The sequence below is a fragment of the Vidua macroura genome, chromosome Z (assembly GCF_024509145.1).
Source record: "Vidua macroura isolate BioBank_ID:100142 chromosome Z, ASM2450914v1, whole genome shotgun sequence".
Taxonomy (NCBI): Eukaryota; Metazoa; Chordata; class Aves; order Passeriformes; family Viduidae; genus Vidua; species Vidua macroura.
The window spans coordinates 34,351,771-34,370,197 of NC_071611.1; the positions used below are offsets into that span (position 1 = coordinate 34,351,771).

General features: G+C 38.9%; 1 protein-coding gene across 1 annotated transcript in view; it reads right to left on the reverse strand.

Annotated features, from left to right (window-relative positions):
• Positions 1-14,810, reverse strand: part of ITGA1 (integrin subunit alpha 1) — a 66,466-nt gene extending 51,656 nt beyond the window's left edge. The window contains exons 1-2 of the mRNA XM_054003745.1: positions 13,924-14,810; positions 12,712-12,802 (exon numbers count right to left, since the gene is read on the reverse strand). Of these exons, the coding sequence (XP_053859720.1) occupies positions 12,712-12,802; positions 13,924-14,649 (817 nt within the window). The 5' untranslated portion in view covers positions 14,650-14,810. The remainder of the gene's footprint in view (positions 1-12,711; positions 12,803-13,923) is intronic.
• Between the last annotated feature and the right edge of the window lie 3,617 nt (positions 14,811-18,427).

Sequence of the window (18,427 nt, forward strand, 5' to 3'; positions counted from 1 at the left end):
GAGACTGGTGACTTTCATCATCATGCAACATGGCCTACATCTTTCACAATTTTAGTATGCTAATATAGGGACTAAGAAAAAGAAAGTCCTGAATACTCATGACACTGGTGAATCCTTTGATTTGGGGAAATCACTACTTGTCAGTGTTCAAATGTGAATTGAAAATGACATTGTCTATATATTTTTAAGTTTCTTTTGAATCCATGTTTTGTACTTGCTTTTTTTCCTTAGCAACTTGCAAGCTATCTTTGAAAAAAAATCTGTCAAAATGGAGAAAAAAATACTAAACAACGCAGGCAAATCAATGCACTTCTGAAGGTAGATATATTGCCACTGTGCTGCTATTTATGTATTAAAAAATCTAAGTAGACATTGCAACAGAAAGGGCTCGCAAACAAGTCACTCTAACTGATAAGCCTATGCTTCACCAGTCTACTCCATCAAATTTAAAACCAACCACCTATAAAATGCCCCAGGACAGAAATTCCTTTTAAACTTTGTGGGAAATGTGATAATCTGAGAACTAATGCAAAAAAATAATGCCTAACTGAAAAGTCATGCAACTATCTCCCTACCAGGACTGCTCCTTTCTCTCCCTGAGAAGGGACCTCTCAGGGAATTGAGGAATTGAAAGACTCCTTGGAGCAGCACATTCTCAGTAAGTGATTAACAGCATGCTAAACTCTGACATCTTAGCTAAGTGCTACAGAGGATTGATTGTGCACGTACAATCCTTTGGTCATAAGCATTGACCAAGTCTAGAACCAGGAGAGGATCTAGCTGGACCTAGATTGATTCCTCTGTGAGAGGAATTTAGAAAGCAAGGGAGTCCTTTGTGAACCTCATGACACAACAGCAAAGTCTCCCCGACAGATTTATCTGTCTCTGCCCTCTACGCTGTTAATAGTCAAGTGTACTTTGCCATCAAATCTTGTTAAATCACCATCACATTTAACACTGAATTTTGTCAACTCACTGTTCTATATCAATAACATATATTGGTGTTTCACTCTTATGAGTGAAGTACATCACTCCATTTGCGACATGAATGAAGGAAAATTATTTTTTTCCTTAGCTGACTTGATTCCTTTACCAATTAATTTCCTCCCTCAGCTGTTCTCAGAGATTTTCAGGTAATTTTTTTCAAAGTCTTAAGCTAGTACAACTTTTTCCATTCCTTTACTTCACAATGACTACTAACTCCTGTCTTTCGTCGGCTTGCGCTGAGCATAATCATTGGCTTGCTCTCAACCAAATCACTCAAAGCTTCAGGAGCAGAAGAAATCCTCCAAAAGGAAGTGCAAATACCCTGATATGACCCTTTCACATCCAGCTAGCTAAAGCATCAAATCTAAGCCAGTTTTTACATAGTACAACAAAAGCACAGATTGTCTCTATAAAATGCATCAATATCAATTTGGCAGTGATCTAATTTCTTTTGGAGTACAATGGAAGGGAAAGGATTGAAGCTTATAAATACCTAGTTTTTCCTTTGGTCTTAAACAATTTTGCCATGCAGTGATTTGGGGGGAAAAAACCAAAATGCAAGAAGAAATCTTAACTAAACAAAAATGACAGAGACAAGTAGGGCAGAGACACACTTCAGAATTAAATCTCAGACATGTATGTTAAAAGAAAAAATCAACTTGCAAAGTACAGTCAAGATGTATAGAGCCAACTCACATATTATTTCCCATAATAAAACAGCTATCATAATTTTCATTGTAACACAACAGTTCATTTTTAGTTGAACCACGTTCTAGTACAGTAAGAGGAAAGCACAATGTTTCTGTAGCTTCTTATGTCATGGCTACATAGAGTTCTGTTTCCCTGTTTGTATGCATTCCCATAATACAGCAGAGACCTGAAAACACTTCAACTTTAAAGTTTAAACTAAGACTTAGTTTATTCTTCAGACAAACTTTTTATATAAAGCTAACAGGTTCCAGAAAAAAACATAAATCAAAATAATATTCACTAAACTGAATTCCATTTAAAAGACACAGGGAAACAGTGAAACAGTCTAACACAGAAAACACCTTTACTTATGTTAAGAATCCTAGTAATGTTGAAACAATTAAAAAAAATAATAATTGTATGTGCAGCTTTCTGAGAGAAGAACTGGAGAGTAAGGGATAAAACCTACTGCTGCTAAAGGCAAATTTTAAAGTTTAAAAATGCTTGACATGGAGCTTGGACTGAAAATATGAACCATCAGCTGAATAATTCCTTTTTCCTATTGCCTATGTTAATTCTTTGCGATGCATCAAATGTGCTGTCAATAATATTGTTCTAGATTTTTTTTTTTAACTTTTTCTCCAATTGGTAACCAAAAAATTGCTACAGTGAGAATATAGTTGATAAGAGATTGCTACAGGCAATAACGGAAAATAAGTCATGTATTTGTTGAAATGCTGGAATTTCTCCATGAATGGTCCCCAGATGCTAGTGCTCTCACACAAGGTCAGATGGAAATGCCTCTTCATTCCCAACTGCACAGAACTGAAATGCCCACAGGGAAAGCCAGTCTGTCCTGCATAAGCATGAGGGAGCAGGCACTGCATGTTTGCACAGATCAGGTCTGACTGGTCATAGCAAAATCCTGAGCCTGTTCCAACCATGTGCCAGCACGGGTGATCACAGTAGCGACTTTCTACTAGGACATACAGAGCTCTCCTTGTTTGAAATCTATGATTTTTCACTGCTAAAAGAGAAGATAATCAGTCAGCTTGTTTCCTTAGTCATCTCTACCTATGAATTAAATGTGATGAGAAATCTTTTATTGTACTGGACAATTTAAAGAACATGGCTCTGTGATAACATAAAGTTTACACTTAGAATCAAGAAATCCAAGCAGATAAAAATGTGGAACTGAAAATTACCACATTACCATAGTGATCATTAAATCAAATTTTCATTGGACTTAACCATAAAAATAGCTGCCTAATCTAGTAAAGGTTACAAAAAACTACACACATATCATGAAAAACACTGCACCCTAAGAAAAAAAGTTTCCTCATTTGGTCAAAGAAGACCAAAAGAACACCTGGTATTGCACTAATCAATTCATAAAGCTGCTGCAAAAGGTATTTTGCAGCTTAGCTCATTTTATGGTCCAAGATAATCACAAGGACTTTCACATCTTGATGTGTCATATGATAGTAGTTCACCCTCAGTCTACCTGTGAGGTGAGCATAATTTACAGGCAACAGATAAAACTGAACTTTTTGTAAATGGATTCCCATAGCAGTAAGCCAGAATTGGCATACAGTGTTATCTGTGACCATGAGAAAAAAAAAAGACAAAATCAAAATGCCAACTTTCCATCAATATCACTCTTGAAATAAGAACAGAAGATGCACCTCTAACAAGAAACTTATTCCCTGAAATAATTATGAGGGATATGTTTGGAATAGAAAATGGTCAAGATTTGTGACTGTTTCATTGTCATTTCACAGTGCAGTTGGAAAACAAAGCAATTTTAAAAACTGCAGTAAAATTTTACGAGCTTTTAATATTCTTCTTTTATGTGGTATATTTTTATGGTCAAGATACTTTTCCTTTAAGTGAAAAGCTAATAAATTCTCCAAAAGCCACTTCATCGTATATTATCAATACTGACTGGCAACGTACTGAAAACTTTAGCATAATATGCATCACCAACAATATCTACTAATTTTTAAAGACTCTGGCACTCAAGTATCAGTAAGAGTATGAACATCTCTTTTGTTGTACCATTGCTGTAGGGATAAACCATTGGAAGCACTGCAAAATTAATCTTAGGTCTTTTTACTGCAAATGTTCATTTTTATTCATCAATAAACAATGCAGGGAAATTTGGAACCATCCATGAAGAGATTATAAAAGGAAGGTTTGTTTCCCCCCAAAAAATTAGAGCTGGATTGTAGAGGTAGAAAAACATCCTGTTTTTTAGATGCAGTTTAAGATAGAGTTTTCTACATCAATTACTGGCACTAATAACTTTCATTTCCCACCCACAGCACTGAAGTACACCCATGATTTTAAAGATATCTATCTGGACCAGGCCTATTCTGAATGTATCCTTATGATACCAGGAGTTCCATAAAGAGCCTGTTACTCTTTCTTTGAAACATCTGCATCACCCTCACAGAACTACCATGGAAGTTTAATAGTGAGGAAATTGTTCAAACTGAATTGAAGTTTGCAAAACTAAGATCAGTTTTGGGGTCATTTAAGAGCGACTCAGATTTCTAAAGTGAACCAGCAAGTCTTTAAAAAAAGGACCTCCTAAAAAGGTACAAATGAACCCTGTGCTATCAACTTAAATCCCACAACACTCCTGTTGTATATATGTGCTACGTTATCACAGATTTAATATCAGTCTTATGCAAGTAGCACCTCAAGTATAGTTTCAGCAGCAGATCACTTCCAGCTTTCCCTTCCCACCCAGCTATGAGGCAGCACAGCAGTGCTGATGCTGAGGCATTTTTATTCTTTTTTGGTCTACAGCTCTTTGGATACCACAGTTGCTCTTTTATGGGATATCACAGTTGCCTTTGTAAGAAACAGACATTTTCAAGCTATGCTGATAGATACAGAGGACCAACTCATAGCTTCTCACTCAAGAATTACTGGAGAAAACATGCTTTCTAAAGGAAACACATTGATCAATGACTTCAGTTGAATGTCTGTTTACAAATAAAACACTCAAAAATATTTTTAAATAACCTTCACAGCTCCTGGAGGACATCTAACTGGCAGAGATTGAAAGGAAAGTACTCATGAAACCCTTATCAGCTACCTAATCTATGCATTTTTGTATCATTAGCTCAGAGAGCTAATGCCTGTTGCACAGGAGGTCAGTGTTGTGGTGAAATCTGGTGTGATTGCCGAGATGCAGTGTGAACGTATGTGCTGAGAATTGAATAAACAGGGCAACACAATGCTCCGATGAAATAAAACCAGCAAGTGCTCTGCTTCTGTTCCAAGCATGGGTACAGGATTGCTGAATTGATTCCTATCTGCTTCTGGTAACTACATCACATTTCTCAGGGTAAACAAATTCCATATAAAAGTGACCTTTTGCTCTGATTTTTTCTGACTGGAAGGCTGTTCCAATTTCTCATTTTTTCAGTAGTCGGAATGTTCTGCTCTCTTAACATACATTTATTTCTTGCCAGTCCTTATGTCAAAATAAAAGTGCTTAAAGTGGGGAACAAGGTAATTTTAAATATGTTCTAGAAATAAGAAAAAAGCTCAAATTCAAATTACTACTGCCTAAAGCCCTAAGCATTTTTTCAGTGACTATTTCCACACTCTTTCCAAAAAACCCCACATCATTTATAAATTTGTATTACCTATTTAGACAAGAAAGGCAAATCTTCAAAATTATGAAAGGCTGGACTCACAGTGTCAACATTAATTGTCAACATTAATTTTGTTTTTTCTGAACACTTACCTTTGTTCATAATACAATACTCTGTCTCATAAGAACAATAAACAGGACCATGCAAAACTACACTTGGATAAAACAAATGCAGACAGCTTGAAACAGTTTAGGCAGTCATAATTTATCAAGACCACAATGTTTGACTGTGTACTACTAGAGTTTTAACAACTGATTTCTGGGGCTTTCTTGAGAAAAGGTTTAAAAGCCTGTCATTTGACTGATTTGACTTAATAGCCTTTTTATCTCAGTTGAAATTACCTGAAAACTCTTAAAAACCACCAACAAACCTTGTTACATATGGGTTCATCTGTCTTTCTCTTATTCTTCTCACCAGATACCCTCTCAAAAAGCCTGTAAAGTTTATTTCAATCAGCTTCTGTTAGTTTGAGTTTTATTTAATGTCTGACTAGAAATTTTTCCTTTGCTTATCACACAGACTGCCAACACAACACAGTGAGGTGTTTGTTTCATAAAGCAGTATTTTTGAAAAAGAAGGTGGTTTTCAGACAGGTATGAAAGAAAAACAAAGAGAGTCTTTCACAAGCTTCAGATACAGCAATAGCAGGGTGGCCAGAAATGACTCCATAGTGAGAGGATTAGCAAGGTCTCAGTATCTCTAGAGTCTGTCTCAGGCTCAAAGCTCCTCTACCCGACAGACACACAGAACTTAATCACATCAGCTGGCATCTTACCCTCAGCCAACCATGAGCTGTTAGAACTGAGTTCAGACATTTCAAACATTCACTGGGGAAGAAGTCACATACCCAAGACAGCATCTCATGTTTTCCATTAAACCACAGCTTTTCATCTTTCCTCACAGCTCTGGAACTTGGAACAGTTCCCTCAGGAGACAGCTGCTCTTTTTCTGCCTCTCACCACTGCTGTCCCAGTAGCTCCTACATACAGCCTTGCAGCGAGGGCAGCCAGTGCCCCAGGAGACCTGACTGTCCTGGAAGACTGCCAATTCACCCAGCACTGTTTCAGCAAAGTCCATTTCAGCTTCTTTTATACAACCCTATCTCAGAACAGAAATTGCCACTCAGGAGAGGAATAAATTATATGGGATACACCAGGTCTCTTTACCAAATGGAAGTGGTCTTATGGTACCTGTTTGGGCAAGATAAACAAATGCAATTAATTAACTTCTCTCACACCTAAACTAAACTATTTATCTAAAACACTTGAACACTGCAGGTGAAAGAAAAGGCAATTTTCTTCAGCAAAACCTGCTGTAGCTTTTAGAGCTTCAGAAACCATTAATGTCCATGAGCATTTAAAAACTGTCAGACTTCCTGAATTTATCACGTGCTACCAAGTTCCTCCTACAGTAAACAAGTCTTTGAATCTTGAAGATAATTATCAACCCTGCCAATGCTGCAGCTACCAAAGCAACTTCAAGCCGAGACTCAAGTTAGCTTTTTCTCTTACTAAACACACACACACACATCTTCACATACAAATCCTTTCAGCAAAAAGTGTGCTAAAAGTATTTGTTCTAATCAAACAAAAAGTACTGCATAGGAAAGAATCTGACCATCTTCAAAAGCAGATTTGCTGGTAGCTGTCAGGTCCAAAATCTTTTTGAAACATGGAGCACTATTCAGGGGTTTCTTTCTGAAGACTACTGATAGAAATGTGTTTGGTAGGAACAGTCCTAGTTTTCAATTATTTTCCTTTCACTTTCAGACCAGAAATTTGAAAATTGCCTCCCTCATCCCTTCAGACATTATGCCTGAGCCAGTTGTAGATATCTCAGACAAGACACAAGAATATATATTTGCTCTCTGTGGAAGTTGTACTTACCAATGACACTGACAGAAAAGGGAGCACCTTTAGCCTAGTGTTTACTATGAAAGACAAAATGGCCTTAAGCTTTGTATCTTCTGTTCCATTTGACTTCTTAAACCCCTACACTCTTTCTTTGCTATTCCAGGCTTGGCTTTGACTAGAAATTCCATTTTGGACCAGAGAAAACACTTCCCATCATGTCTGGTATGTACATTCCTAAAAAGGAGGACTGGTTTCAACTAATTAACATTCTCTAATGGAATAGCTGCTTTGCCAGAGGATTCATGATCAGCTCTAATTTGACTTCTAAGTAATCATTAGAGCAGCATGACAGCAATTACATTAGCTGTGAATGCAGCATTTCCCAAAAAGAGGGCAATAAATCAAAGACTGATATAGCAAAAAACTGACAAAACCTGGCAGGGCTTGAAAGTTGCTGCTTCATGTTGCATTTCCCAGAAGACACTGACTTGGAAGGAAGGGCTGCTCTGATACCACTCCCCTCTCTGTTTCTTATACAGCTCTCAAGTGGGACAAAAGGAAGAATTATTTTCAGACAACAGAAAAAACAACTATGATTTCAGAAACCTTCTCCTCACACTTTATTTTAGGCTAAGACACCTTAGGAGTCAATTTTTTTTCACAGGAAAGCTACAGAGCATCTTTAAAACAGTAAAGTTCACAAGTTGGCAGGGGATATGCAGTTTGGTTGTTGGACTGATGACATGTCTTTCCTTTAGATTCTGTATCATGCAAGCAGTTACCCTCAAATCCAAGTCAATGCCGTATTTGAGTCAAGCATAAAATATGTGGCAGGACTAAACATTACACTTACTCAGCAAGCCTTTGGGCAACTGTCACACGAGAGGCTTCATAGCCTGTGTTTACTCTTTCCACTGCTGAAAAAGCCCAGGCTCAACTCCTGTCGGACCCTGAATTAAGAATCATAATTATCACAAGACCAAATGGTTAAGCATTTTCTTAACCCTAAATTTGCGGAATAATGAAACATCAAAATACTTCTCTCCCACACAAAATCTGAATTAAACAGTCCCTAAAAGCAATTTGTGGGCATTACAGGAGAAAGACAGAAACCGGAAAATTATGTACTGCAATGTCCTGTCACCAGTCTTTCCCCACTATCTGCTAAATCAAATCAGAACTGAGAAATCTCCAGATTAAAGCAACCAGTGCAACAAAAAACACTGTCCTAACTTTTGCTTGTTTAAAAAGTAGATAAATAAGTACTTTTCTGAAGTAATTCCTTCTTTTTTTTTTTTTTTTTTTTTGTTATTATGTCTCCTGTAGGGATTCCGATTTTAGGTTATAAATGATTCTTAATGGCAGACCTTCCAGTTGCTGCTTCACATTTTAACAATTGCTTTCTTAGGTCTTTCGTAGAATCAATAGCCTACACACTGTAGAAATATGGCTTCAAGTAACACATTCTGACAGTATGGGGGGGGGGTTTCCTCCAAAACTCAGTGTCTATTCCTTCTTGAAACAGGCTTCTTTTCTTTCAAAGGAGAGCTATGAAAGTCTCAGAGAAAAGTGAATGGACTGGGTGATCTAAAACACACATGCATATGAGTACATTTTTCTAGATTTATAATCCTGCTTCTAGAAAGAAATTTGAGAGGCTCAAGTGATGTATCAGTCTCTAATGAGAACTGAGCTATAATATACCTTCACTGAACAAGGCAAACCAAGGTCAGCAGCTCAGAAATTGTAAGAAATTTTCAGAGGGTAAGTTAGTTTTAAAATTCAGGGCTACTTAACCTGCAAGAGAACAGTAGCAAATGAAAATTTAGACATTTACACAGCTTTAAAAACATCATGTCTAGTCCCAGCACAAATTAAACTGAAGAGCTATGGACTCTTATTACAATGATGGTCGAAAGATGATTTATTACTAGCATTTTATTTATACAAGGGTAAAGACAAGAGGAGGGAGATGAGGAATTCCCTGGTCAAATGCTTTACAATTTTACTGAAGGATTATCTTTTATTTTGCCTTGTAATTAGCAGGATTACTTTCATCTCTAGCTGGTGGTGACCTTGCATTTTGCACTAAGCTTTAGCTGATTAACAACCACAAAAAACATATATGATAAGTGGATTTAAATGCAAAAGGTGACAAAACTAACAGACTGGGGCCTGTTCCAAAATACAAATTTGCAAGAGAGGCAAATGAAGAAACAAATAAATTTATTTGAATCACTGTCTAGCACAGCAGGGCTCATGATCAATCTAATTTCATGCTTTTTAAAGCTTTCTTCCTACCAAATGTAACAAGATTTAGGAAGTCCTACAATGCGTCTTCATTCATTTTGAACATAGAAAAACTGAAAGCTAAACCACACTATTAATTCACAGAATTATGCCAGAATTTAATCCTAAACTAAATGGAGACACTTCAAAAATTTTTAGTTTAGTTCCAAACAATAAACACAAGAAATATTTTCTCATGGCTCTAGCACTCACTCCTTTGATATGCTGATAGCATGCCTCTTCTGTGCAAGTGTTATCTGTACACACAAACGAAAGTCTGCATTGAGCAAGCAACTTTGTCAATATGGACATTTCAACTATTCAAAATTCCTTGAAATGTGGAAGATACTAGCAACCCTGGAACTTGGCCAGGTCAAGCACTGAACACAGCCCATTTTCAATACCAAGCCCTTAAGCTGTTTCCTGAAACAGGATGCAGTTGTATACATAGTGATTGTATTTTACAACGAAAATGCTTACCAAAAAAAAAAAAAAAAAAAAAACCAACACACCACCCTTCCATACTTTGGGCAATTCCATGTGTATTTCTTTCAGAGATGTAACAACATGATAGCAATAGCTAAAAAAAAGAAAATACACAAAATATAAAGTCAAGGCAAAATTTTAATTCTAAGTGTAAATAATTCAAAGAATCACTATCATCAGATTTTCTTAGAAGATGAAAAAAAAACCAAAAAGGCAACAAAATGGCCACTTCTTTCCCTTGATGGCAACTACAGGCACAAAACACAAACCCATAATTGTAATCATGTAGCACTCAGGAAAAACTCATCATAATTTCTGGTTTACAATGGAATAATTGGAATCAATATGGTTTGATAAAATAGCAATCCATCCCACAACCAAAGAACAGTTTGATTTATCTCTCAGAGAGTTTGCTGAGAAAAACTAAGAATTTGTGGTGCACTACAAATTAAAATATGTCATTTGTGTAATTTTGCTGCAAAAAATTGGCACTACTTAGAAAAGGGGAATACACTGCTATACTATCCTATGTTACAAAAGCTTGGAGAAATTAATGACTTGTTTAGATATGAGTTTATTTAAGGCCCTAATTTGCTGCTTATAATTAATATTTCCAGGTCAATTTCTTCTGCTTCCTGTTTTTAACATTAAACTAGATATAACAGGAATCAAGGTGCTTTCTAGCCAAAAAGTGTTAATAAACTTAGGCAAATTAGAAAAAAAAAATTAATTTAAGCAGTCTTAACTGCTAAACAAAGCCTACCTGAGCATTCTATGACTTGTGACATCCAACACCATTCAAGACAAAATGTAAAGCTCAAAGAACATAATTTATGTGTGCAAGCTGACTGTAAACAAGTATCTCAATGGGCCTGCTTGTCTTCAACAAAAGAAGAATCAAGGTGTTACAGCTCTAATACAAGTTCTTTTCAATAATTTCTTAGACTGTGCGGATGATGTGGAAGAGGGGAGATGGCTTTAATTCAAAAGTACTTCTCTATCAAGAAGTTTAGATTGATGTTTCAGCTACCAATAGATAGTATTAAAATCAGAGCATTGGCACCCATGAACATAGGGGACTATCCTTAAAAATTATTTTTCTAGAACTATTCTACCCAGACTGGGAGTTTTGGTGGTTTTATTTTTTAATGTTCCACTCTTACAACACTTTCCATAATACACAATTCTTCTGTGGTTCCTGTTCTCACCTTCCATCACCTTTATAAAAGGAAAGTCTATTTACACACACAAGCCACATCACCAAACATTGGTTTGAAACAATACAACCACAGGTTATGTCTGAATCTGAAAGCAGTTTTTGCCTCCTCAACATAAGATTTATGGCCCAGTGAAGAAAGAAAACTCTTTCTGGCTCTCAGTACTTTGAGCTGATCAAATAATTGAAAATTATTTGATAATTAAAAAAATAAGAAACTTTTACAGTTGCCACTATCTTAAGCTCAAGTTTGATTTATAATTTTGTCGTCTTTATTTCTGTATCACCGTTTATGTATGTTTTTAAAGAGATATGCAAATAGAATACCAGATTATGAAGTTACCGAAACTATTTGCTATCAAAAGATTCCTTGTGGAAACTAAAATCCTGATTTTCTAAGTTCTTTCCTATACTTTCTCAAAACTGGATGCTAAAGAATGCCAATTTAGCAGAATATAGTCAATGTTAGTCTTGTTAGTCTTGAGGACAGTCTCCCAAGGTAACAGTATTCAAAAAGATAACTAAATGGGTGCACTGAGAGTCACCATTTGTCCTGCATCTACTACTGTGTTAGTAAAGAAACGGTTAAGTAATGGTTAAGTTAAAGGGTCTCGTTGCTGAAAGGTTCTGTGTTTCACAGAAATATTTAAATGGTTAGACTTACCACACAAAGCCCTAAGAATTGATATTGACCCTATTCCTTTGACACACCTTACAAAGAACAGGGAGCTCCTATGAAGATCAAGCACAGTTTTGACAAGTCTTCCAAGAAATTTACATTTGTTTTGCAATACTCTTTTCAAGCATTTGAACAGAAATAGTCTAATGTGAATTTTTCCCTGTTAGTTTACTATTCTTTCTACATATTTCACTAAGTTGGCAGTCTGCCTTAACATGCAGACCAAGCAGCACTGGTGAGCCAAATTAGTTTCTTGTACTGCTGGGGGTCCGGAACTGCAAAAACAGTCAGCTCAGCACAGCATACCAATAATTATTACCATACATCAGATATCAAATAGTGTGCTAAGCAAAGCTATATATATGTAGGTATATGTTTACTATTAAAACTTTTTGATTACATGTCATGGTACATCTGCACACAGTATTCAGGTCAAGAGGACCTTTAACGTCATTTCAACATGACATAGAAAAGAAACTGTGGAATGAAGTCACTGTTATCAATCCTCTTCAGAGCTAGATTCATCTTCCTGGTCAGAGAGCTCAGCAACAGGAAAGCGCAGGATAGCTGCCACCCCTGTCAGCTGGCCCAGCTGCTCTCCAGACACATGGAGGCTGGAGAAAATGCGTACTGTGCCCATGTTCTCCCGTACGCTATCTACCAATTTAACATATCGGGCACGTGTAGCCACATCCTGGTGCCGAAAAAGCTCATCACTGATCAGTAGAGTATCAATGGCCATGGCTTCATTGGCCTTTTCCACGTGTTTCAGGCCATAAAAAGCCCGGTCAGGCTCATGCTGCAGCATTTTATAGAAGTCATCTAACGCTTTGACCTCACCAGCTGCCTTAGTGTCAGAAAGACGGCTAGTTACAGCTGGGTCACAGAGTGCTTCCTTCAGTGCGTACTTATGTCCTGAGGAAGAGTGGACCTAGAATGAAAACAAAGTCAAAGGTTTGGTGTTTTTGAAGAAAAAGGACCATTTTCTTTATTAACCAATCACAAACACCCTCCATGATATGTAGTATTAATCTTGATAATTATTTGGGGAACTTATGTCCTTCTTGAAACACACAAGATTCTTTTCTTAATCTCTCCTGCAACACTAAGCCTATACCAAATCCCTTAAACTGCCTTTCAAGCAGAACAAGAAAACTGCCTCTCTTATTCAAAGGCTGGATTAAATATGCGAGTTCAACAGTTCCCAAGGTAAGGCTACTTGAAACTACCAAGAAACTAAAATCTAAGCCTAAGTCTCTTTTTTAAAGCATTCAAGAAAAGAAAGGACCCTCAACACTGCAGGCATACAGTGTAAAAGCATCAACTCTGTGCAATTATTATGGTTGCAAAGCTACTTCTCTCTGTTATCACTCTGTTACACATGGAAAAGGAGGGTTCTCGGCGCACTGGGTCTCCTAAGTACTGGACTCACTTCACTATCCCTGCCCCCAGATCACCCCAGGCCTACTCCAACCTAAAAATAATACAAGTATCCTTATGAAAACGTATGTTAGACTTTGAATATGACTATTTCAGTATAAGGCTAAACCCCCATCCACTCAATCAATGAGATGACTACGAAACAAGGAAAAAATCACAGCCTTTAACTATGTGGTACAAAACTAACAACAAAATTCTACTTAATTTTGATAACACAAAATTAATTAACCTATACCACATCCAGGTACTTTAAAAAAAACATCTTTAGTAAGTTGTTATTAAACATGCATGCTATACAGTGTGACAAAGTAACAGTGCAAAGTACTTTCCAACTTGTACTTCACACTTAATTGAAGAGTAAAAATACCTTTACAGGGAGTTTGAAATACCTAACACTTTCTCTACTCCACATAAAGGTATGCTAGGTAGGAACCATCCTTGTACTATGCACAACTCGTTTATAGTTTGGGAGGCATAAGAATAATTTCCTCATGATGCTCAGTCAGAAATTTCTTTTCTTTAGTGATTTATTTCCCATGTAACTACCTTTTACAGTCATACACAACTCTCAAGCCTCTTTTTACCTACTCTGGAAACTGCTTAGATCCTTACCTGTAGGAACTTGGACCTGTTCTCCAGCAGAAGTTTGTTGTCAGTCTTGACTGCCTGCTGGAACATGTAGTCACAAAACTGCTCCCGCACGAAGCCTGGGCTAGCCACCAGTACACACTTCACCACCTCAAAGTTGATATGCCTCTGGATGGCTTGCACCACCTGCTCGTAAAACCTCTCCAGCGCCCGGTCGTGCTGACTGCAGTTCCCTTTCCGCTTGCGGGGGATGTTCACCTCCACCTTGGCACGAGTAAGCGTCATGCTCGGGGTGACCAGGCAGATGTGAGCCAACCCCTCCTGCATGACCACGGCCGCCACATCGGCGCTCCAGGCCGGGTCGCAGGCCTGCTCGATGCGTTCCAGCACCACGCTGTCCCACTGCTTCTTCGCCAGGGTGAACTGACGGTTGGGCTCCAGCTCGATGGTGTGGTAGGCGCCCATCTTCACATACTCGTTCTCTTGGATGTTCGTGCCCTTAACCCGCAGCTGGCAGGCCTGTGAGTCGAAGTCGATGGTCTCCACGCAGAGGGTGAGGGTGGTGCGGATGCGGTTGCTGCCCACGCTGCCCGTGGACGACTCGGTCTGAACCTTGCGGATGGTGGAGGCGCGCAGGCTGTCACCCACCTGGAGCAGGTTGTAGGTGTGCCACATGTCCTCAGGCTCCTCGGGGATCAGCGTCACCTGCCCCGCATTATCCTTCTCCAGGTCCTTCCTCACCAGCTTCATCCTGGCGGCTCCTCGCGTCGCTCCCCCTCTGCCGCGGCGGCAGCGGGCGGCAGGTCTACCCCGGGAGGGAAGGCTGAGGGCTGGAGCCGGCGGGACCGCACACTCCCGGACGGACTGACGGACACACCAGCGGCCTTGCCGGACACCCCAACCCCGCGCTCCTGCGCGCGCTCGTCGCCGGCCCAAACGCGCACGCGCAGCATCCCCGGCCGGCCCACGGCGCACGCGCACACACTCCGCTCCCTCCTGAGGCGCCGCCGAGGCGCGCCCCGCCCCACCCCTTTCGGTCACCGTAGGCACGGCGCATGCGTGAGGAGCCGCGCGCGGGTGTTCCGAGGCTCCATCCTGCGGAAGGAAAAGTGCCGGGGCGGTGTGAGGGCGGGGGACTGGGAAGCAGCCGCGCCGCTGCCGGGTGCTGCGAGCACTGTAAGTTGGCTACTGCCTCGCCGGGAGGGGGTCGCCCCCGCGTTCATCATTCCCCTCCAGCGCTTCACAGCGGCGGTCCAAACTCCTGAAGTCTCCTAACACCGTGCCACATGTTTCAAAACACGAAAGGAGAAAACCAAACCAAAACCAAACGGCCAAAGCCAAGCAGTTGTGGAAACTTAGAGGCACAGATGGCAAAAGAGGCGAGAGGTACAGTCCCGTGGTTCAGCGAGCGCCAAGGAGCCAGGGGACCGCAGAGCCACCCCCAGCGGCCACCGCCGCCTGACTGAGGGGGAGCGAGGCGGCCGTCACCCATGGAAATGAAAACCAGCCTCAGGCAACATCAGAACGTGACCTGTTAGTTGGCCGCTGCTCTTAAACTGAATTCCGGTTTAAAAGGTTTTGGTTAAATTTGCAAGTTACTCTTCAGCCAGTACTGAACCTTGACCGGCTTCCTTCCAGTTTTGACATGATAGGGAGGCAGATGAGCACGTTTCAAACGAAGCTGGATGTTCACACAGAGAAATAAGATGCTTTGCTAAAACACATATCAGTTCAACGATATTGCAAGGAAAATGGACCTGAACCATCACTACACAGCTGAATTTGCAGCCTAAAGGGATTTAGCAAGCCAGAAATAATGAAGAATTCTATCACTATACAAGAAGGGAGGAATATTGGAGAAGAAGAGAAGGTTGACACCTAATAGCAACCTTCCAGTATCTGACAGGGAAGAGGGAAGCTGGAGAAAGATTCGTCATCAGGAAGTATAGTGGCAGGACAATACGTAATGGGAACAAACTGAAAGAGGGGAAATTTAAGTTACATAACAGGAAGAAATTTTTCTTTTGAGGGTAGTTACACACTAGAATAGTGCCTAGCAACTGGTTGCCCAGGGAGGCTGTGATTTCCCCAACTCTGGTACTCATTGGACCAGGCTTTGAGAAGGCTGGGAATTGTCTAGTGGGAATTGTCCCTGCCCATGGCAGGGTGGGTTGGGACTAGAAGATCTTTAATGTCCATTCCAACCCCTTAAAAATCTACAATTCTATGATTCTGATTTCTGTAGCTAATTTTTGAAACAGTGTACAACACCAAAAACTCCATTAAGGAAGGAATGTTGCAAATTTAGAAGAATGAAGAATAGAAAAAAAATGCTTGCATGAGAAATTATTAAATAAAAATAAGTTGAAAAGGTCGGCACACTAATATGCCATGCTAAATATGTCAGGGCAGTTGCAGCAGCAGATAAGTTTGGAATGATTATACACTCGGTCTAGTAACAGAAAAGCATGATGGCATCTTCTTACAGATGAGAAGGTGGTCACAAGGAAGTTTCTGGTTTCTATTAGCTATTTTTTTTAATAAAAAAACCAACTCACTGTGATTATGGAATTTGCTAACTTTGGAGTCAAGAATTTGATGAGATACAAGGCTACTGTGAGCAAAAATAATCCCATATCTCCCATTATGGTGTACCTATAAATTTCTCTGAAGTATCTAGCTCTAGTCAGTTGTGACAGGACAGTGAACTCAGATCTGGCCCGGTAATGTGCGTTCCTTTTCCCTAAGCTTGATACTGGTGTAAAAACAACTTTATCAGATATTGCATAATAGGATTTATTTATCAGACCTCAGACTCTCTTCCTGTGAATACACATGCTTAACTCTGTTAGCATGAGTTGTTTCACAGAATCAACCAGGACCACCCAAGGGAATATAACATAAGCATATGTGTAAGTAACTGTTTGTTTAACTTGTACATACTAATAATTTTGCACTAGTGTGCATTCAACTTTACTTTCAGAGTTCCTTTCACTTATCTATATAAATGCTGAATGGTGAATTTATGGCAAATTTTCTTCTTTACATTCTTTGCAACTATAAAATTCCAAATGTTGACCTCATGCTATTCTTTCAAGAAAAAATAGTTGTGGTGCATACTTAGCTTCCACATTAAAATTTTACTTTTTATTCTTTTACAGCTGTGTATTTACAAACTTTTCTGTGCTTATTCATTCCAGTCAAACTTTTACAAGCAGCTTTACATCCCTGGAGATGCAATATATTCTAGATAAAGGTTGCAAGTTGGCATCCAGTATCATCCAGTAGAAAATAAGCATTCAATTCAGGAAAATAAGTGACTTGCTGCATTAAAAAATCCCACAATAACACACATGCGTGCATACACACAGCCCACCTCACACACCCCAAAAGCAAAAACTCAGAACAAACAAACAAAACCACAACCAAAGAAGAAAGACCAACTTTGAAACAAAGTTGCCACTCAAAATATTCAATTGACCGTTGTAGAAAGAGACATTTTGATATGGGCCTTTTCTCAAACAGCAAGTTGTAAGATTTATAGAGTTGTGAACAGTGATCCACAAATATTTAGTGGCAAATGTAAACTTCAATGGATTTACCCACTATCAGCAGGACCATTGTCAGCTTAGAAAGGAAAATATTTACTAGAGATGATGCTTTGCCTACTCTGGCAAAAAAGTAAATATAGGATATTATTATTTGTTTGATCATATGTCAAAGTATGAGCAGTACAAGAAAAATATCTCATAGAAGTTTCTAAGTTCATTCTAATTTTGCTAATGACAGGGAGAGAGATGAATTTGACCATGGTAGAGCCAAAACAAGTGGGTACTTTTAACTCTTCATACAGTTTTAACATGAAAGTTCAAAATTGCATAGGCTGTTCCTGTCTTGGTAAAAGATTGAGACTATGTATAGGACCTAAGAGTTCTTGCAATAAGTCACTTTGTAAATACAATTTTATAGGTATAAATAATTGCAGCAATTTGACACCCATTTTTGGACCTTCTTAAGTACAATACATGACAAAATGAAAATGGTGATATCATATATTCTTAGGGATTTTAGAGCCATGCTGGTTATCTAAGGCTATTATACTGAAAATGTTTGAGACACATTTCCCTATATCTTCAATTCTTGGTCAAGTACTTTATGAAGATGGGTTATGTACAGATTTTAGACAAGGAAAGGTTATTTTCATAGGAAATCTCATCACCTCCATATTATAGCCACTTTAGCTAGAATTCATGCAAACATGCTTACATTCTGGATAACAAAAACTAATGGGAAAGAATCTCTGATGTAGGGGGAAGTCTGCTAAGAAATGTTGGGCATTATTATTGCAAGAGCAGAGGAAGATGGAAAGGGAAACTTGGGAAAACATCTCTTTTCATCATTTGCCTTTGTCCTGTGGCTGTCCTGCCTGTACAGACTGAACAAAGACCACTTCATTTTCTGCATACAGTTCTGTCTTTTTCTATTTACATTTATCCTTTCTGTTATAAAGATGAGTACAGCAAGACCA